The following is a 22,488-nucleotide window of genomic DNA, read 5'->3' on the forward strand; positions in this document are numbered from 1 at the left end:
GGTCAAGTGCGCACAACATATCCGCGGCTATGCTAATGCTGTTTACAGGTAATCACTGATTGTGTCTAAATGTTCAGCATTCTCTACATGTTTTTTTTACACAGTGTACATTTATTTGAAATAGGAACCGTTAAGCTAAGCGTACCTCTTGTATTTGTGATGAGAAACACAAGTGTCTGGAAAGGCCAGCAGCCCATCTGAGAGGCTTATCCTCACTCCATTAAATGTTCAGTGGAAAGTAAAGAGGCGGTATAGGCCATTGATTATCACTCAGGCAGAGCTTGAAAGTCAAACTTCCCATGAATAGACACAGAAGTGGCAAAGGATTAGTTTGTTGTTAGGAAATAAATCAAGACTATGGGTGATTTAATACGGTTGCCTTATCTTTGCATCAGTTTAAAGTTACATTGTCGACAGTATTTAATATAATCGGTTAAACAGACTGTATAATGTGTGTTTGACCATCTGTACTTAATCATGTTTCCTTCATCTCCTTTGAGGCAGATAAAGTTATAAAACTGTCATTTAAAACGTTTTTGCAACACTAACTGAGTTAATACATTAATATTACATCAGCTTCATGCTGCGTCCATGCATGTCACAAGTGCATGTCTGCATGACCTACATTTATTTTCGGCCTTAATTGCGCCCCTGGTTGTGGCGGCCCAGATGTGAACCGACTGTCACACTGTGAAGGGAGAGAGACTTTGCCCTGAGCACAAAACCCATCTACAAAACTGAGGCCCTCTCCCAGGACTTCTTCTGGTTTCTGAGGTCCCACTTCATGAATATGTGCATGCCAACAGACACAAACATTTATTGGATTACACAGCATCTCAATACCAACAGACACACAAACACAGCTCGGATTTGCCACTAAACCGCTCTTCTGACTCGAAATTCCCGTCTCTTTAATGAAGAGGCCGAATGAGTGGCCACAACCCGGGATGTTTTTGGAATGCACTGACACTTTTATATAATATTACAATATACAATATTAGCATTAGCATAACGGTCGAAGAGGACATTGATAAGAGGGTGCATTCAGCCACTGGAGACTAGACGTTAGTGCTGTGTAGGTTCACTCAAACTTTGCTGGCAATGTTAACGGACCCTTCACTAAGACCCGCCCCTAAAACGCAGACCGGCCAATCGTTTATCTTTCTAGTTGAATTACATTTACAACTGACTGGCAAGTAATAGTTAGACACTTTGGAAAACATGATTGCTTTCTCGCATAGAGTTAAATTAGAAGAATGATACCACTCACTGTTAAGTGTGACGCTAGAGCCAGGAGACAATTAGCTTAGCTTAGCATTTGTCCTCAAAGATTGTAAAAAGGAGCGAGTAAAGCAAATTTCCCCAAACTATTTCCTTAAAAGGGCATCTTTGGTTCCTCTTTCTGATTAGAATTGCAGATTACAAAGAACATCACACCCTCTTGTGATACTGATATCCAGCTATGTGAGCTGCCTGCCACCTGTTTCACTTCGCTTCTTGGTAACATCTGTGCACAAAGAATTTATGCAGGGTAAATAATATTTACACATGCATATACAAATGCCTCTCTGTCCACATCAGAGATAGCCTTTCTTTTAGTGTCCAACTGTGTCCCCTTGCAATCAGAATCTGGGATCAAAAGTAATGAAATGTATCGACGAGAAATATGAAGATCTATGAGATTTATGTGTGGCATTTTACACAAGTAAACACCCTAACCTGACATTGCTTACAAAGAAAGAACACTCAAATGTGTTTTGTTGTTTCTCAAAATGGTTTCAATTCTGAGGCAGCAGTCCGACTGTTTCAAAAACAGCAGCGGGTGTCCGACACACTGGCAGCAGTCAAGCCAAGGAGACGAATGCAAATCTTATCAAAACACAGCTGCTGCTGCTGCTGCTGCTGCTGGTGGTACCACATTGCTACCTTTTTGGAAATAGTCTTCATTTTAAACATTAGATCTTCCTGCACTTGCAACACTCAGTGCTTACAAAATATACCTCTTGATATCACCGATTCCAAAGATTCATGTCTTAAAATGATGATACGGATACCAATCACTAAAGATTAGGATCATCTTCATGTATGAAGAGGAAACATCGCTCGTATAAAGTATGTGGTATATATATTTTTCCAGACAGTGTCTATCAACACTACCTGCAGAGAGTGGCAATAAAGCACTGCAGGGGAGAAGAAGCCAGAGTTCAGCGTGGAAGAGAAGCGGCTCTAGGAAATCCTTAATATTCTGACCTCTATTTTCACCGCAAACCTGCTCGTGTCAATCACTTCGACTGGGCAAAAAACGTCTTGACAAATTGCTTTTCACTTCGTTTTGCTATGAAGGAATGAAGCGTACAGACTTCAATCCCTTTCTCTATGAAAAGTATAAAAGCTTAAACTCCGATGAGCTTTTCCAACAGATTTTTTTAAAAAGGTGATTAAAACAGCTCATCTGGTAGTAATTTCAGAATTTATCTGTATGAACAGCTTTTTATTTGGCTCCATTCGTGGTGGTGGTGCTGTTGATCACGCGCGTTGGCTGGGGTTGGTTGTTGACGTGAGGGATACAGTCAAAGCCCCGCTTTCCAGCTTGGTTTGCTATGTTGTGTGGACTGAGTTTGAGGGTACATGAGGTGTTTCTGTGGTAAACTTTGTGTGCTCTAATAAATTGCTTTAAGGATGAAAAACAGAGCTTGCAATCCGAAAACCTTGGCAAAAGTTGTAATGATCTGCTGGTTGAAGAGAGGGTCCACTCGACTGTTAAATGTAATTGCAATGATTTGTGAAAACAAGCTGAATTCAACAATTTGTTATACCTCTCACTGCCAAACCAACACTGTTTGGAATAAAGCAGGCATTGAAAGTCTGGCAACAGTCCACACTTGATACCAATCTTGCATGTCACAATAAAGCCGCTGTTTGAAGTGAGCAAAACAGAGCTGGTTATTTGGTTGATTGGAAGTAGTTCTTATTGCAGTGGAAAATCCCAGGCTACGGGAACAAAATGCCTTTGAAATTAATGGTTGTCTGGAATTTCGTTTTATTTCCGTGTTCATACATACATATTCTGAACATGAGTTAATTACTGTATTTCATCACATAGTCACCAAAGACTGCAGATGTCTTCCCTCTTCCTAACACCTTGCCACTATCCCAGTCCACACTTTTTTTCCCCTTCTTCCTCCCTCATTAACCAGAGACATGTAAAAAGAAATAACATGATAGCATTGGCTATAGCCACTCTGCAACCTCTAGTAATATTGAGATGCAACAGAGCGCCTCCAGCTACATCGTAACCCAGGACGCACGGGAGAAATGGACTGTAAGAAAGTACAGCCTGGATTCAAGATGCTTTTTTATAAAATAAAAATTGTATTCACAAAAATGTTAGAGTTGAATAGGCAGATTGAAAATGTGTAGGATGTTGATGACTGTGGGGCGGAAATTAAAGATGAAATTGTTCTTGTGAAGTGGTCAGCGTGACATCAAAAGTAGCATGGACAATAAATAATAGTAGAGGAGGTGAAATACAATCAGAAAAGCGTAGGATATCGCAAAATTGCAGTTACTATAAATTAAATAGATCATGCATATCATAATTCTATTCCATACTGTTGGATTAGCTCTTAAAACTAGGGCTGTGAAATGATTAAACATTTTAATCAAATTAATCACAGGTTTCTGTGGATTAATCATGATTAATCACATATTACCGATTTTTTGTCATTATTGTGCGTCTTTGCGGTGCTTTGATGCTCGAGTCCCCCGTTGCCACTCGCAAAACTTCCCCTCGTCCTCAACAATATTAATCGGTCTACAGCTTTTTGCAATCCATTTGGCAACTGTGCTAGTCAACTTGTCACAGGCAGACTTAGTGAGGGAACTACGTTGTTCAGTGAGGGTGGTTTGGCGCATTCCACTTAAACTCCCCTCACCGACCAACGCATGCGTCGCGTGGAGATGGTACTTTAGGCTGGTAGTGCTACGGTGAAACGATAACGTCTTCCCGTTTACGCCCCTTTTCCTAGAGGCGGGAATTGCCCCCTCTCTACGGCAACGCTGATGGGACATATCTTCAACACCAGAAAGGACAAACATGAGACAGTCTGTTACATTAGTTTGTTTGGATAGCAGCTAACGTCTGACTGCATTAGAGATGTTTTGATTGAGACCTGTATGCTTTTGCTTCGATTATTGTTGTGTCACCTTCGTCATCTTAATGTTTTGGATATATCCTTCCACTGCATATTGCAGTCCCTTTTGCCTTGATCCGGAGAATATCGCGGAGATATTACTCCAAAAAGTATCACTGACCCTGACAGATGTAGCGCTGGTCCCCGTCCTCGCCATGCTTTAGGGTTGACAGTCCTGGGAGTTTTGTCGACGTAGCAACAGTAACTAAGGGGGCGAACGGTCAATTGTGGGTATATTGGAAGCTCATTCTGCGCATACGTTAAATGCGTTGAAAAAAAATAACGAATTAATCCTGTAATTTAATCATAACGTGTTAACGCGTTATTTTTCACAGCTCTACTTAAAACATATTACATTGCTTGTTATATGCAAGTAATCACTGTCTCAAACAAGCCAAACACAAATGTCTACTTTACATGATTAAAATGTCTCTTCAATGCATCGTGGTAAATGAGGAAATTAGCTTTAGATACTAAGAATAAACCAAACTGATGAATACCAGTATCTGTCTTGGCCAATATCTCCTTTTAAATCTGCATTCATAGTGTGTGCAACATCATGCCATTCCTACATAATTCAAATATCTCCCACTGGCTCTTCCACTAGCTAACGAGACTGTATGTCAAAATGCTCAAGATGCTTTGAGATACATTCCAACGTCAACCTCTGGTTAATGAAGGTACCATTAGGTAGGTCCTCACACTGTAATAACAAGGTCAGTCCTGAGGGCATCGTGCTCGCTCTCTTCATCATCGCTGAGCTTCTTGGGATCTAATGAGCCAAGTGAAGGACTGGGTCTGGTTTGGATGTGTTCTGATAAAGGCTGTCAGAATGAATTATAATGTAAGAATTTCAAAGACATGTCATGAAAACAAACCAGTTGAATGTGTGAAAAAATGATTCTTGATTAATTATTTGAACGGTCAATTGAACGTAACGCACCAGTGGCTTGGCTAATCGATTCTATAAGCCAAGTCACTGGGAGCATATTGATTCTATTGATTATTAACCGCCTGACTGGAGAGGAGGTGAAACCTCGAGAAACATCTCTGAGGTTATAGTATTACTATGACCTTTAAAGCTGTCCTTTCAAAATATGAAGTCTCCCCTATTACTCGAAAAGCATCACCCTTGAAGCAACTACTGGAGCACCTCAATCGTTGCCAGCATGGATAGAAAAGTTGCATAAGGCCACAAATGAACAACAATTTGTTTCAGAGACACAATTTGTGTAAGAAAGAAAAAATGTCCATCTCGATTATCAGAGTAGGAAACAAGACGGATTCATAAATGCACTTCAGGTATGGGATGTCTTCACAATTAGCCTATATATAAAATCCCAAAACTATAAAGAGCAGATTTATTCACAGAAGTAAGTATTCGAAGTCGCACGTAGCCAGAGCTGGACACTGACCTCAGAACAGTAAACTGAGGCTAAGGGAGTGCAAACAGCCCGGAGAAAACCACAAACCCACGGGAATATCTCAGTTTAGAAGGTATAGTCTTTCCAGACGAGCATGACTATTGGTTCACTATTTAAACTGTTGATAATAAATAAATAAAAACTACTAGCGTTAGCGCAAAACTGAAATTTTGACTTTATTCTCGCCATTTCGCCATTATTCTCGAAATGCTAAATAAACAATCAATCTTCCTAATCTCATTTTTCCCTTTTGTCTGGCTCTAATACTAAGTAGTTCCGTGACACAGGGCACACAACCACGTGTTATCAGCATGAATAAGACATACTTAAATGACAGAATAATTTGGTTAGCACAAACTGTGTCTGCTTGATTTTATACATTGTTGAGTTGGCAGTGACCATGAAACTTCCACTTTAATATTGTTATTTTAGTTTATGGTAAAAGTAAAGTTGTTATTATCCTGTAATTTCTATATGAATTGATTCAGCTCATGCTGGAGTTGTTGCACCGAATGAAAACATTGTGCTGTAATAAGAGCTGGTCGATGAAAACAATTGTAATGGCACAATGAACAAATGAACCGTGATTCTATTTTTACAGAGATGAGTAGAAAAGGTTGAAGGATGTAGTCTGGGTGTGGGAGGATCCTTCAGGCAAGGGACTCGCTACATTTGTGGGGCAGGCAGATGGTTATTGATCCTCCTCAAAATGAGGAATTGTGTGTGTGTGTGTGTGCCGGAGTGTGTACGTATATGTAGGGTGCCTGTGAGAAGGTGTGATGACCTGTGAACTCCGGGCCCACGGGCGCTTGTTAAAGCTCTCAGTAGCTTCCCTTCCCCAGGGTTGGCAACCACGCTCTGCCTCACAGCGCCACAGGAAGCCAGTGAGTAAATAAGGGAGGCAATCGTGAATCACAGCTTTCGGTACACAATCCGAAAACACACATTAAAAACAAGCTTCCGCCAACACCATTACATATGCATTCATGCATATTCAGTCAGGAGCAAACAATCGCAGCAACATCTGCTGGGGTTTGAGAGACAAGAGGGACACGGCCTCAGTTTCTCGACCAGAACAGTTCCCGGGGGACGACGTTCTCATGAGAATTTGTGAGGTAATGATGACCTTAGAAACACCTGTGTCAAACAAATATTGCTTTGGCATGACTTCATCTTAGACATAACACATCATTTAGGGTTTACAGGTGTTCAGCCCATTTAGCTCTTTAAAAATAGAAAACACAGAAACAGCTTTCAAAGTCAAGACATAAACCTAAAACCAGGTTTGATGGATCCCACGAATGGGTGAGAAAGAATGTGAATTGCTTGAAAGCCTTAAAGCCATTCAAAGCTGAAAAGGGTCACTGCCAGCACTAAAGAATGAAAGAATACATGATAAACTAGCAACTAGTGCACCTTTCTTTAAAAAAACAAAAAACAGTAGTAGTTTCTGCAAATTCTCAGCCAGTATGAGTGAAGCAGAGAAGGGCCACACCCTGAATACATTTCTTAAAACTCTATTCCTTATTCCTATCCTTCACGTTGGTGTGTTCAAAGAAATAAACAACATTGATGAAGATGCTCTGTAACCAATCTGTTCTCCAGTGAAGCTTGTGCGATGCATTAATTCCAAGGAAGAAAAGAAGGAATTTGACAATTTCATCCAACCAACAAAAGGAATTCTCGGCGGCGTGAGAAGATGTCCCATCAGCCCCATCATCCATGGCAAAGAAGTCCTCATTAGCAGCGGGACTCAGCTCATCACTGTCACCTCCACAAAGACTACAGGGATGCTTGTTAGCTTTGGGATGCGGGGGGGGGGGGGGGGGGGGGGCGACACAGCAGGCCGGCTTTCCCCAATCAAGCCATCATCGCTTAAAGTCCGGCGCTCTGTAACAAGTGCCGTGTGGTATTTTGGGTCACAGCAACAACAGTCAACCTCTTGCAGCCAAGAGTGTCAGTCTCCCAAAGCACCATGAGTAGGTACATGTGAACTCTGACCTGTGTGCAACTAACTCCAGCAGGCCAGCCAGATGTCTCAATCAAACGGTTCCCAATGGTCCTGCTGCACACACCAGTGATGGAATTAGGCTGTGTTCTGCAGGTCTCTGAGCCCCTCTTGTACTTACTTCTTCACTGATAACACATGGACGAGGGGGTCTGTAAAAGGTAAAATAAGCCTCAGAGGGACCTTGGTTTCTTATTGCTAAAGTAATTAGCCTAGTTATTAGCTTAGCTGGTATGGTTTTTATGAAGATATTAATCCCATTACTGCCAGCAGAGCTGAGAGGGTTAACTGAGCCTCCGAATCCTGTCTTCTGTTTGAAAGCACAGTTGAGACAACCGTCATAACAAAGAATAACAGGATGAGCCATTCTTTTATTTTTCCCATGGTTCCTTTTTAGGCAGTGTTTACAGACCATCAAACAAAGCAGGTAGAATGGCAAGGCAAGTAACAGCATCACTCTGGGGATGCATAATTTACATCTGTGGGATGAAAGGGACAAAGCCATCTCGACACGAGCATATGCTTTTAATGGCCATCATTTAGATTATTATGTATCATCCAATTACCGACGGCAGATTTATTATGCAAAGATTAAACTCTGACGAATGGGGAGTTCCAGGTTTACCTTAGTTCCGAGTACGGTGAAGTCACTTAACAGCACAGCTTTAAGAGCTGTGCTGTTAAGACGGGCGGTCATGGACCACTGTATGTTTTTATGCTACAGTCAAGATACCATACAAGTGGATGAGTTACATTAAACAAAAGCAGGGTGGAAAAAAACATGCAATCATTCTGATTGCAATTTGTTACGCATGGATCATTTTCAAAGGACAGGCATGTAAACCTGGCAGCTATCCCAGATATAATGCATAAGACTCCCTGTAATCCATGGTGGCAAAGGGATGTGGTAAACACACACACACACACGTTCACAGGTTCAAACATGGCCATTGCATGTACATTTACTGTCACCTTATGTATTGACGAAATACTTAGTATCTGGGCTTTATGTCAAATTAACATGTGCACGTCATGCTGAAGGATCAGAGAACTTTAGAAAATCACAAATCTCCTTGAGTGCTCTTGAAATGCTCTGGATTGCATGGTAAGCAAGTGTGTCAGTTTGGAAATTCAGAGACAACAAACTGGAAAATTGGTGTCATACACATTTTCCTGCTCTTGGCGCGAATGCGAATAGGCAGGCCTTCATACATTTCCCTTTTTTTTTTAAATGGCGGTATTATATCCACATGTGCAGCTTCTGCTTCTGGTCACAGAAGCTAGGGGGAACATTTGGGGCATTATCTATGGTTTGGAAAATGTTCCATGAATAACACTCATAATATGTTGACTTTCAAAAATGGAGTCACACCCAAGAATGTTTAACCCACATGTATTCTGAGGAGGGCAAGACGATTTTCAGCTCTCAAAAGCGCTGAAACGTTGGTAGAATCAGCCTCTGCGCTGTCAAATAAAGCAAGTCCAGCACTAAATAAAGCCATCACTCCGCTCTAACGCTGAAAATATGTTGTTCTTTTGTCAGTCTGTGGCCACTGTTAATGTCACTGACAGCTGTCTTTGTCTTACAGAGTGAACAAGACTGGCGCCAGTAGGGAATTAGAGGGACTATTGAAATTTCCAAAATATATTTGTGATTTCTTATGTGCCCGTGCCTGTAGTTCCAAGAAGAGATGAGTTGATTTGTTTGCTTAGTGTGCCTCGGGCGGGGAGAAGGTGATTCTCCTTCAATGGATAGACCTGTGAGGTCTGCTGCTTGACTGGAAGTGGAGCACGGTGGCTAATGTGAACTGTTATCGAGGCAAAAGAAAAATGTGTTTGAGCCAACAAAGCCTTGTGGAAAGTAAGTATGTTGTCAGCGCTCCAACAAAAACTTTTCTTTGCTGATATGCCAACTCCACCTGCAATATCAGTGGCATAGCAATGCTATGCTTGGCTTCATTCTCCAAGAATGAACCTTGACCCTCCAGCAAAAACACAGCACATGTATAATCCAAAGCTTTTTTTTCCCTCTCTATGTCAGATGATGTTGGAAAATGCCTGTTTTCCCAACATACATGGCATGCTGTGCTGGAGTTGGCCCACTCAAAAATGAAGTAGCTAAGGAAACTTGAAATGTCAGTGCATGGGAAAATATTAAAACAAAAGACAATCTACCATGCATGACATTGCCAGATTATGGAGCCTGTTTTCCATCCATTGAAAGAAACACATCCTCACCGGTCTGACTGTCCAAGTGAAGTCGTTCTGTTCCCCGTTAACCTGCAGCTCATGTAATATATCTGCACCCACTGAGGACTGAGGATGATAACCTTCAATGTCCTACTTTGACTCCTCACATGCATTTCGCCAATTCCATTGATTTTCTTTTTAATCATACATAAAACAACCTACTCTCACATAAACCTCTTTTCTCTCTCTCTCTTTGGACACTTACTGTGGCAATTAATTCCTACCGGTGTGATAAGAGCTGCTTGTAAAAGGCTGCGTTTCTCTGGACTGCAGCAGCAGAGCTCAATAGATAAATGGGTCAGTTTCAGCAGGCAGGCAGCACGCAGCGTGGGTCAGAGGCCACATACAGATACTGCTACAGAGAAAAGGTGACCGAAATACCCGCAGGGTGCCATGACGGATCAGACTTGACATATACAGTATATGTACAGTATACACACACACACACAGACACACACACACACACACATATATATATATATATATATATATATATATATATATATATATATATATATATACAGTATGTATATGCATGCAGGATTAGCTATTATGTTTTAAACTTCCCATCCCGCGAACATTAGGGAAGCTATCTTGGCAATAACTCGTACCTGAACAAATCTGCAGAAATGCCAGTAGACAGTATATCCCCGTCAGACAGGCAGGCATCATTCAATAGCAGCTGGAAAACGGTGTAAATCCCGCTAGAAGGCGCTTTGTTGTCCGTCTCATCTAAATCACAACTTCTACTGTAGCTATACTGCAGCGCCGATGATGGGGATCCGGGTAGAGGAGAGTTCCTGAACTCCGCCGCGAGACAGATTAATACTGTTCAGAACTGCAGAACTGAATTTCTATTTGAATCAAAGTTCAGATCAGTCGGAGGCATCCTTGCAGGGTACTCGAGAAGTAATCCACTCAACGCCACTTGGATCCCCCCTCCACTCCGCGACCGGACTCCTCACTTCCCAATGCTGATAACTTCGCGGAATGCATCTGTGATCAGATACGCTATTACAGTTCCACTTCAGGTGACGCTTTTCCGCGGCTGAATGGAGAGCGAGGATCCAGAAGGGTAGAAGCATCCAGTTTGCGGCCACTTCAATTGTTCAAACGTGTAGTTTTAGCCCGGTTTCGTGGGACCGGCGCTGGTTGGATGAGGCGCCGTGCGTCTCTGCGCTCCGCGCTGGTTTGGTTTACCTCACCAGTCAGAGGCTTCTCTGTTATGCAGAGGAGATTCCAGCGAGTCAGGCACCATTTAACCGCATAAGGACACACTCACAACACGAGGCTCCACTTTGCATAGAGCACGTCCCTTGTAAAAAGAAGAAGAAGAAAAAAAAGATCCAGGCTACAGCAGCCTGATAAATGTGAGGAAAAAAAATCTAAATGACTGCAAACTACGGAATGTGGGTGTTATAAGTTTTCATATCCAATAAAAGATTATCACGTCCCATAAATCAAGCTGGCCCTCGCTAAATGAATGGCAGCAGTCTGCAGTAGGCCTAGCCTCTAAATTCAATTGGCTGCACCATTCAAACACTTTGTTTTAAGTGTCCATCATTATATGTTAAGAAGAGCCTTTTATGAACGCCAGAATTCCCCAACCAAAAGTGTACTTAATATTTCAAAGTGTGACTACAGTTGAAAGTGAGCATAATTTGACCTTGATGAATGATTTATAGTATTATTATCCACCCATCAAGACAGAGGGACGTGCACTTTCACCGTGTCCTCATGAAAACCTAAAGGGATCAGCTCAGGCGGTATAAAAAAGAGAATAGTGCATTCCTAATGAGCCAGTAAAAAGTGCCTCCATCCACACCCGGCAGCAGCAGCATTGTGATTCTTCTTCCACTGACAACAATCGATGAGGCTTTCACCCTCTGACCTCTCAACACGCCACAGGGAAATGAAATGGCATTTTAAGTGCATTCGAAATGTGATGCCTAACATACTATGTCTTGATACCAAACACAGTGAAGTACCAATCACACGGCTTGAGTGAAATTCTACTTAAATTAAATACATTTTGAATTATGGCGTGGCTGACCCTTAAGTCAATAGTAACAGTGTAGCTGTGAACTAGTGAACCTCAAATGTGTCTTCTGTTGTCTAAGGAGGTCAGCACTCCCTCTGCTGGCTGCAGGGCTGCAGTACAGGCTGGGGGTTACTTGTTTTAAACTATTGATATTCAAGGTTAAAATGCTGTCTGTATTAATTCTGCCCACTCCACGCTGATACCTCCAGACCCCCCGGGGGTGTAAGCAAACAGGCTGCATGACACTACAAAAATATGCCAAGTTAAGTGCCTGCATCATTTCTACAACAAAAAGCAGCTACTTAAAAATTCCTTCAGAAGTCCGACCACATTTAGTAACAGAAGAAGAGAGACGATAATTATGTATTCAGAGGAACTTCAATCACTCCGTTTCACTAGCACGCCACAGAAAAAGCAGTGATGCCTCTGGTATTTTAATTCAGACCGAGCACAAATTGACTTACTCGGCCCTCCCTGTCCCCGACCTCTCGCCTCAAATCCTTTTAATTGCCCATTGTGGACCACTGGTGGCTCTGTTGAATGGGGCCTGCATTCTAGGCTGAGACATCACGGTTGGTAAACAACCAGGAGGAACATGTGAAATTACACTCTCATATAAGACATGCGCTCTATCTTTTTTTTTCCATTAAAGAAAACCTTGCACTCCTTTCTTTGCTTTGTTGCATGTTCATATTTGTCCCATGTCCTATTCAATTGGTGCAACATTGCTATTCTGGGTCTCTGTTCACATTTTTCTATTTCCTCCAAGTAAATATTATCCCCATTGTATGACTGTCTGGCAGCTCGGTGGGCAGAGACTGAAGGCCTGCTGGCACCATAATAGTAGTATTGTAGAGGACAATGTGGTATAAAATAGCTGAAAGCTAACGCGCGAATGACGAGAGGACAGAGGTCCAACGGTGGGTCTCTTGCTTTATGCTTGTGTGGCCTCAGCATAACAACAGGTGCAGCACTAAATGCAGGGTTTGTGAGTTCTATCGTGCATTTCACAATTGGTCACAATCCAAAGCATCTCCAGCACCGGTTTTGCAAGAACAGATGGCGAAAAATGGACACAAAGACATGCGCGTCTTCGTGGCAACAAAGCACAGAAAATGGCAAGGATTTCAAGGAGATAGTGCCAAGTACTGAGACCTATTTTTATTTATTTATTTCACTCCAAAGTCGCTCTCCAGTTGGTTCTGAGCCAGGGGAGGAAATATCTCCCAAAAGCACAAAGCCAAATTTAAAAAATATTTATGAAGGAATAACTAATTTGGAACCTCTACAGACCAACAAACCTGGCCTCAGCTCGTCTCCTATTAATCACTGTTGACTGCTTTGTCCAAGCAAAAAAGACATCCATGGACAGAAAATGCAGATTTTAATTACAGGAGCTATGTGGATATGTTTGTAACACATATCGCTGCCATTAGCTGTGATTTATGCAACATTGTGTTTCCCCATTCTAGATATTATTAGCCATGCTGATTCTCTACTCCCCCTATTTTTATATTATCTGTGACAGCTCTTTGACTTTCTCATTTCCCTCCACTTGTTTATATCTTTGCACATTTGTCAGCACCTCTCGCTGCACGTCACTATAGTTGCTCCGGATCATACAAAGTGTTGAAGAAAATAAGAGACAGCCTTGGCGTTCAAAATCACACAGTATGAAAAAGATGACGCAATAGCCATGCCTCTGCTCTTCTTGATCTCTCTGCAAATTGGCAAACTGGCAGCGAACCCGACGGTCTTATCAGTCCTTAAGACTTGGACATCCCTTCAACTTCTCACAATCACACTGTCATCTTTTTTTTTTTTCTCCTGCTGGGCCACAACGATTTTAGGTATTAAAAAAAATAGGCTTCTTATCATGAGAGAAGAAACAGACTGATAAAGAATCCGTCTTTCAGCCATTAGCTCCACTACGTCAGATGGAAGCCAGTAATAGCTAGAATGTAGGTTCCACAAAAGAAAAACACTTTTTTATGCTGCCCATTAAAGATAAAAGTAAAAAAAAACATCATTATTTTAGCATCTCAATTGCTTCTTCTTTTTTGACTTAAATTTGCTGCAGGCATCAGAAAGGCTGAGCACAAAGTCGTGTTTAGTCATCCTCCAAAACCCGAAGAGGCTATAAGGAGAGAAGTGCTAAACGTTTAGCTTTGTTCTATATCAGTACAACCCTGTCAGAGCCTAAACCATAAAATGTCAAAGCAAAGGGAGAGGGGATTGAACTGTATTGGCTTTGGACACAGCGCTTGAGGTCTGCAGCTGCTGAACTGCATTAAGTGGTATTAGAGTCTTTGTCAGCGAAAGGAAAACACAGTCCTCTTCCTGGGAATTGGGTTCAACATTGAATCTTTCAAAGGACAAATTCAGTTTCCGCACAATCTGGAGCACCACTTTACTGACTGCTGGCTTATTCAAGGCTTATTTCAGAGACTTCTTTAAAACAGTTTTACAAGATCAGACCAATTCAAAACTAGGCCTCTTTGAAGTAGAAACACAATTGGATAAAAACAGATCTGTAAGTTTGAACAATGACAAAATTAGAAGAACAGTAAGAGCCAAACTTCATCATCTCATCAAAACCCTCCATTGGTTTGTTTAAGAGAAGTGTGGTTATTGTTCTTTATCGACCACAATTGCACAAATCACATTTAGCACTTGGACCGTACCTTTGTATCCAAGGCTGTTGTCTTGTTCAGATGCTGGTTCAGATGCAGGTGTTTGGGAGATGACCTCACGGTTCCCTCTGTGTGTCTCTGTATCTGTTTGGATGGGGCCAACAACAGTAGGTAATACAATTAAAAAGACCATGAACAGGAAACTAAGTTAATAAATCTTACTGATGGATAAATACTGTGGAAATGGGGATTTTAGTCTACAACAGGTCTTCTTGTATGGTAACCTTACTATACCACTATTAGGCTCAAGTTGTTGTTTTTCTATTTTTTACTTGCCTTTAGTTAAACCACAACAGGAAAGAAAATCCAGTTTGTATTTAGTATAAAAAAAACTGCAAGCATATCCTTTTATTTCATTTTATATGGATGTAATACAGCATTCCTACTGATGCTGAAAAGTGGTGCAAAATGGCAGCAATCACAATAACATAACTATTTACGTAAGTTGCCTTCTTTTTCTCCGTATGATTTGTGTCAACAAAGAAGTCTATAATTTCCCTCGCTACATTTTTCTTTGGAAGCACATTGAGCGCCAACACTGCGGTGAAGTATTTATGAACACATTCACGTCTTAGAAAGAATATGATCTCTTCCGTCTAAGCACTAAATGCAAAGCAACACAGGCAATGGGAAATCAGCTACGCAGCCAATAAACCTTTTGTACAGTTTAAAGTAGTCAGATTGTCATATCCTCGATGAACACAATCTGAAAGATGTGATTTATGCATAATGTTCAAACGCTTACGTGCACCAGCAATAACATTTCCATTGATGTACCCATGCTTTATACACTGGCTGGGTGCCTGGCTAGTCATGGAAATAGTCTAGAAGTATACCACTAGAGGGTGCCACCACTTCATCACAGCACTGGATTTAAAGCCAATGGCCCAATCCCAATGTCCCCCCTAAGGCCTGAAACCCTGGACCCTCAAGGACTTACTGACGTCATCTGGTAAATGGTCGAGTGTGAGAGACTGTGAGGGCTTGAAATGGTGTAAATAGGAACGGGACAGCACTTTGCTGCAACATATCACGTTACCATGACAACATCCAAAAATATGATGTAGAATTGTGGGTATTTATTTTATACTTTTTACTCCCTGATTTGAACGTCTTCCAGGCTCCTTCCTCACAAGATGAGAGGTAACTTCAGATATTCTACTTGTTTTAGTCAAAACAAAATGAAATATTTGATGAATAAATAAATATATATCTTCTGATTTCATGTGATTTTATGTTCCATCCTTAATCCGTAATGTTTCTGTGTAAATGTAATATGACTGAACACACCTGTGCCGTCCTCTTTGTTTTCCTTTTTTTTTACGTCTCCATGCTTCCACTGGTTACCCCGTGTTTAATGTCACATTGCAATGAATTGTGGGTAATTCCCTGGGGCAAAGTAAGGATCTAATGCTGATTTAAGGAAAGGGTTCATAAAGGGCTCAAAATGTCTGCGAGAGAACCCTCAAACACTTGACGATCTGACAGAGGGACAGCCCTAAACCCTCACGGACTTTACGGGAGTAAAAATGTAAAAGCCACGTAGAACTGTGGAAGCGTAACTATACTGCACACCAATGTGTCCAGTGGAATGTACACAACAGCTTTGACTGTGGCCTTGTTTATACTGAAATCAATAATTTGACTGAAAACCAAACCTGACTTTGTTTTTAATCATCTTATAAAGTGAGACATTAATCCCCTCAAAAGATCACCCATGGACATTACACCTGACCTGTATTAACCCTGTTTGTCTCATCAACATACACATTTATGTAACAATGAAATCAATTTGATCTAGAATAAATGAAGGTAAAGGTAAAATAACTTTGAGCTCAACTAAAGGGAAAGATCAAGTTAGGGATGCTGTGTTTTATGGATATTTCACAAGCAAATTATTAATACACATCCTGAGTTCTGTGTCTGTTTTCAGCCACAAGAGGACATTATAACTGCACCTACGAGGTGCTGACATTCTGAATATATGTTTTCATTCTTCTCTCATTTACACAAAGCCAAAGATGGCATATGAGTGGCACCTTGCAAAGCAAGTCTTTAGACTATACCTTTTGTTCAGGTATTCAGAATGGCTGTCATAATACCAGAGAGGGAGAGACATTCTGTTTAACAATATTATTTTCCACTCAATGGAAAAACTGTCCCTTACAGCCTCTTTAATAGTCTGCAGTCTGCACACTACTCTTGTAATTGGAAAAAAAAGTGAAAGAATAAGTACTCGGAATGTGTATGTTTGGTCAGTGAAGAGATTCTCACCTGATGAAATGTCCAAGGCATGGCCCGGCTGCAGCTGGCTGACACAGAGAAGGCTGATGAGAAGGAATAGGGTGGGTGATTGTACAGCCTGCATGGTCCCCAATGGCCCGGTCTGCCTTTAAGAAGGCCCCGATGAACCTGGAACCCAGAGAACGACATTTATTGGGACAGCACGAACATGTGAGCTGAACTTGAGACATGCTGGAGGAACCAAATGATCAGTATACACTGTGCCCCAACGTTAGTCAGATAGCATCATTCTTCACTTTTATTTTGGCCTTATGCTTTTATTAATTTGAATGGAAAGTCAAAAAAAATAAATGTTGTAAAGGGTTTGCTGTTTTACATAACATGTAGCTAATCTTTGTGTCATTTAACATTGAATATGCAAATAACACACAACTTTTACACTATCATTAGCCAAATAAAGTCTATTTTATACAATTCCTCTCGCAAAGTGAAATCACACAAACCCCTAGTTTACCGTCTACCCTGCTGGCGAGCTCCATGCAAAACAATGTTCCCGTGTGAAATTCCACTATAAAAGAAGAGAGGAAGCCAGATGGACTTTCCTCTGAAACCCAACCTGCATGCAGCCAAACTCTGAGTCTGTTTCAGTCTGATCCATCCACACATACCCAGGGAATGCAGATCACCATGGCTTCACTCCTTTTCTTGTCGTATTCAACACACGGGTGAGCATCTGCAGCACATCTCAAGCATGCTCTCTGTGTGCTTTGTGTTCAAGTGCTCCATCAAGATTCCATGAGCTCATACATAATCCAAGTCAAACAGCATATAAACATTCTCGCATTTACCTGCTGCACCTCCCGACCTTAACCCCCCCCCCCAAACAAACACACACAACAAGGAAACAAACACTCTTGCTCTCAAGTGGGAATGGTGATGGAATACAGTGACGGCGCCAAGTGGGAGAAATAGGAAGTCACTTGTACTGATCAGCCATCTGTGGCACAAACAGCCTTGCAACTCATCCTGGCTGTCTGATGGACAGCCAGATTCCTGGGATGTCTTGGCACCCTCTGGCCAACGACTCTACTATGCCCCACTTTAATTGTTCTGAGAAATGCAAACCAACAGCCAACATTGTAAATATGCCAAAAGCTTGTGATTGAGATTTATCTACCAACTGTATGATGTGTTGTTAGCAGCTACATGTTCTGTATATGAAATGTGAAAGGAGTAACTTTACATGTTTAATGTTTTGGGGTTTGTTTTACGATATCAATCTTTAATGGACTGATGTTCTACAGCTTCAACCTATAGCTGACTTTATTTTAGAACCTTGGAAAAGAAGTCTTGATAGACCAATCTAAATATATACAGTTTATTGTATCATTACATTGTAATCCACTGATATGGATTTTGTAAATATGACGTTCTGAAATGTAATGACACAAGGTGTGTGAAGTATTAGTATTCTTTACTTTTATCTCTGCTCTACATCCTGGATCGGGTTTATGATAATGTGTTTAAAGTCTACGCGAGCTTGGCATATTTGTATGCATTACGCGGCAATAGAAACGTGATTAGTCAAATTACCTCTGAGATTTGAAAGTGTTAGGCCAGTATAGTAAAGATGCTGAGGTTTCAAAAGATATGAAAGCCAGAGACAATAATATGACATTGTAATGTAATTTTCAATATGAATAACGTTCAGCATATTGACATCTGCTGCACATCACTAACATAATGAGCAAGGAAGATTGCATTTTCCAGAGTGCTGAATATTAAATGTGGGTGGTAATAACAACATTGCATTGTTTAGTTTTATCTAACATGGGGGAAAACACAAAGGAGAATGGCAGAAAGTGGGTGTAGTAGGGGGAAAAACATAATAAATCCAAGATGTAATTTAAAAATATGCCATTGGGAGATATGAGTGAAACAGAAAAAGCATCTAAGTTTATCTGTAAATATGCTGATAACTGCAGTGTTTTGTTTTTTTTACTTTCACATCTGAAAAAACTGAAAAGACTAATAACAACTACTAAAGTCAAGTCAGGGGTGCACTATGTAAAGACTAGAAGTATGTGTAGTCAACACATGATATAGTACATCATCTATAATGCATTGTTGTATACAGTATACGTTCAGCCAGTAGAACATTTTGTGTTGGTATCATTAGTATTAGTATATCCGAATTAACATGCACGCACCCTGTGAGTACACAGTCATACACAGTAGATGCTCTCCTCATAACTGGAAACATGCACACATGCATGCACCGGCACTCAACACAGGAAAAGTCGCCCATAATAAGGAATGACAATACAATATCTGTTGGAGTCATCTGCTCTGAGCTAATGGGGAGAGTCTGCAGATCGAAGGAGACGGGACTGCTGATTTCCCCTTTCCTTCTTCTGTCTACTGGGGAATAATCACAGCTCACCATCTAACATATTGTCAATAAGGCCGAACGGGAGCTCCCCCTATACCACAGCAGACAGATCACACACTGTAGAGAGCAGTGGAGCGTAAAAAAGAATCAGCCTCCAGCATCCCCCCTCCCCATCCTTTCTCCCTCCTAAATACAATCCCCTGTGCTCAAAGAGACAGACATGTGAACTGCAATATGTTACACCACGTATGCCATGTCAAAAGGTGCAGAAGAGATACTTAATTACAGCAGACATATTTACTTTCGATGCACATTGCAAGGAAAAGCAGACATATTTCACTGCACCTGTAGCATTTGCATGAATATAAAACTAATGCAACTTTTTGTAGATCAAACATCGTGTTTGCTTTTTAATATAGGGCCAAACGTATGGAAATGTGTGTGTACATCTATGCCCATTGCAGACTGAGATGTGATGGTTAATCAGCAGCTCTGTCACACAACACCACAGGGGGGTCTGAGTGAAAGCCGGGGGCACAACCAGGAAGTATGATTCACTGACTTTTATATTCCCTGCGCAATAACTGGAGTCTAAATCAAGACCACAGAGGGAGGTTTTGTGTGGAAGAAGAGGCACACAAATCACCTGCTTATATTACTGTCAATCAAGTAAAGCCATACATCACGCACTTTTCACATTGTACAAGGCTTACTGTCTCCTCGTGTAAGACTGAAGAGTTCTTATCAACACCTGGCAGTAATCGCTGACATGTGGCTGTGTCTTTTGGGGGAAATGGATGGGGAGACGGATTCAAGGCTTTCATCACTGCCACTGTAATGCGTTACGGGAGCTATCGGAGCAAGACAAAGGATATTAAAAGTATGAGAGGCAATGTCCGGGTCCCTGTCAGGGCTCATGGTAACAAGTCATAGTCGGCTGAGTCGGCATTATGGAGGAGAAAAAACTGGTGTGAGGAGTAACAGATGATGCCATGGACGAGCCACAAGGGACAGTGACCTTTGGCCCCAGATGATGAATGACACCGATATGTCAGACCTTAGACAAATTAACATGCCATTAGCTGCGTTTGCAAAATAATGAGGAAAATACACTGTGTTTGGTGTGGTATAAACATCTGATTAAGAATGTCGGTGTTAAGAGGAAAGGAAGAACTATTGATGACCACCCAAATGACCGCACAGCAAGTTGCCCGGCGCAGCTAACCATTGTTTCATCCCTCCTTGATAAACACCTCAGGCCCACTTGAAGGCATTTACAGATTAAGGGATTCATTGGGGGATGAGTCCGCTGAGACCACTCAACTTGGCAAGTGATTTTTCAGTCAATGCTCTATACTATAGAAAGGTCCTCATACCTCCCCACTGTTTGCTGGGAAGAAAAACTCCATACCCTCCCTTAATTAGGCCGGGAAAGTCAGTAAAGGACAACGTTCTTTGAGTTAATAGTACAGCCAAATAAACTAAATCCACCAGATTAAGTGATCCTTTAAGATCTGAGTTGCATTTGCTTGAATGTGATTCAAGCAACAGTTACTTGTACATAGCTTAATCCCTTTAGTGTTTTCAAAACCACTGAAGGATTTTCAGCACCAGGATCTCAGAGAGAGAGAAAGAGGAAGACTTTTGATTTTGTAGAAATGCAAACTGTAAGGTGTTTTACCTATTTTTAACGTACACGAGTGATACATTCATTGGATGTGCAATTCAGTAAATGCATTGCACCACATTCCATACAACTACATGATTACTCAGCAACAGGAGCTTTTATTAAAAGCCATAACCTTTAATACAAAGTACAATAAAAGTAATTATATTATCATTTTATGATATAGGATACATGTTTAAGAATTAGAGGGTAAACTCAGCAACCATTGCTTGTTTGGCAACATGCAATCATTAGATTTCAAATAGCATTCACTGCCAGTAACTTTCAGCACCACAGCACGTGGACAGCATCTGCTCCTGTTTGAATCAATGGGGAGGGAATGGATTCAATTCCCTCTGAAGCCCCCTTTGCCAAAAACATGCACACACACAATATTGAAATTATCAAGGATACTAACCAAGCCTCACTAATATGAATGAGTACAACTTTACAACTTACCCCTCCAGGTTATTCCTCCAGCGTTACTGTTCCATTTTCTCTGGTGAAGCCAAATCTCTGCCAGTGTGTTTTTGAGGCATCCAAGTACCCAACAATGAAAGCAGAGACAAAAAGGAAAAAGGAAGATACAATGTAGACCTGTAAAAAAAAATAAAAGGGAGAGAAAATCAAAAGAGGGAGCCTATGCTGAAGGAAAAGCCTAAATAATCCATCTGTGATCCAGGAGACGCTATCAGATGGGGTGCATACAAATCACAAAGCTACCTCTGCAGCAACCTAGGTCCAATATCCTCAGGGTCCTAAGGCTGCACTCAGACAATTTACTCTTACAGATTAAACCTGGTACCTCACACACTCAAGGACATTTTAAAATGGTGAATTTCAACAACAAAATTAGCATTTAGATTTTATTTTCTCAGAATGAGAAACAAGAAAATGTCTTTTTTTTCATCATTTTCCAATTTTCACTCCTTTTTGAGTCATTGAGGACCTTGTGGCTAAACCAGAGTGTTCAGTAAATTCTGAATGTATTCGAATAGTGTCTGTCTTAAATATGGCAACACATACAGCATGATCTATTATAAAATGATTTCTATTATAAAATGAACTGTTATATTACTCATGGTTTGTCACAATTTGTAGCCCAGTGTACAAATATATAAGTATACGACTGTATGTTTTTGAAGGTTTTCCAAATAATCACAGCTCAAGCTACCTGCAGCAGCAGAGGATCACAGTGTGCGTGTTGCTGTAACACGGGGACACATCTCTGCATCGTAGTTCACAGTCTGCAGAAAAGCATCCCACTGGGTCTGTGTTCACCTGCAGCAAAAACCCGCCCGCCTCGGTTTCATTCACTGAGTGAAATTGAAATAGTTTTCGCCCTCTTATTTTTGCTACCTGCTCATTCCCATTCGGGGAAAAATACTGGGGGGGGGGGGGCTGGAACCTTAGCATGCACAAGCCACAAGGCAGGACAACACCCAATTCATCATCGAGATAGAAACGGCAAAACACATTTACACCAAAATAAATATTAGGTTTTTTTCCGTCCACCTGACTTGCATGTTGCTGTGCAAGCTCTGCCCTTTTCTCTCCCACTATACACCCCTCTGTGT

At 41.2% G+C, this 22,488-nt stretch overlaps 1 protein-coding gene across 1 annotated transcript in view; it reads right to left on the bottom strand.

Moving 5' to 3' along the window:
• LOC306705557 (roundabout homolog 1-like) overlaps nucleotides 1-16,977 on the bottom strand; it is a gene marked incomplete at its 5' end in the record, with an annotated part of 75,898 nt that extends 58,921 nt beyond the window's left edge. The window contains 2 exons of the mRNA XM_079172336.1: nucleotides 14,601-14,693; nucleotides 16,884-16,977. Coding sequence (XP_079028462.1) covers nucleotides 14,601-14,693; nucleotides 16,884-16,977 — 187 coding nt within the window. The remainder of the gene's footprint in view (nucleotides 1-14,600; nucleotides 14,694-16,883) is intronic.
• Between the last annotated feature and the right edge of the window lie 5,511 nt (nucleotides 16,978-22,488).

The sequence above is a fragment of the Pholis gunnellus genome, assembly GCF_910591455.1.
Source record: "Pholis gunnellus genome assembly, chromosome: 13".
NCBI lineage: Eukaryota > Metazoa > Chordata > Actinopteri > Perciformes > Pholidae > Pholis > Pholis gunnellus.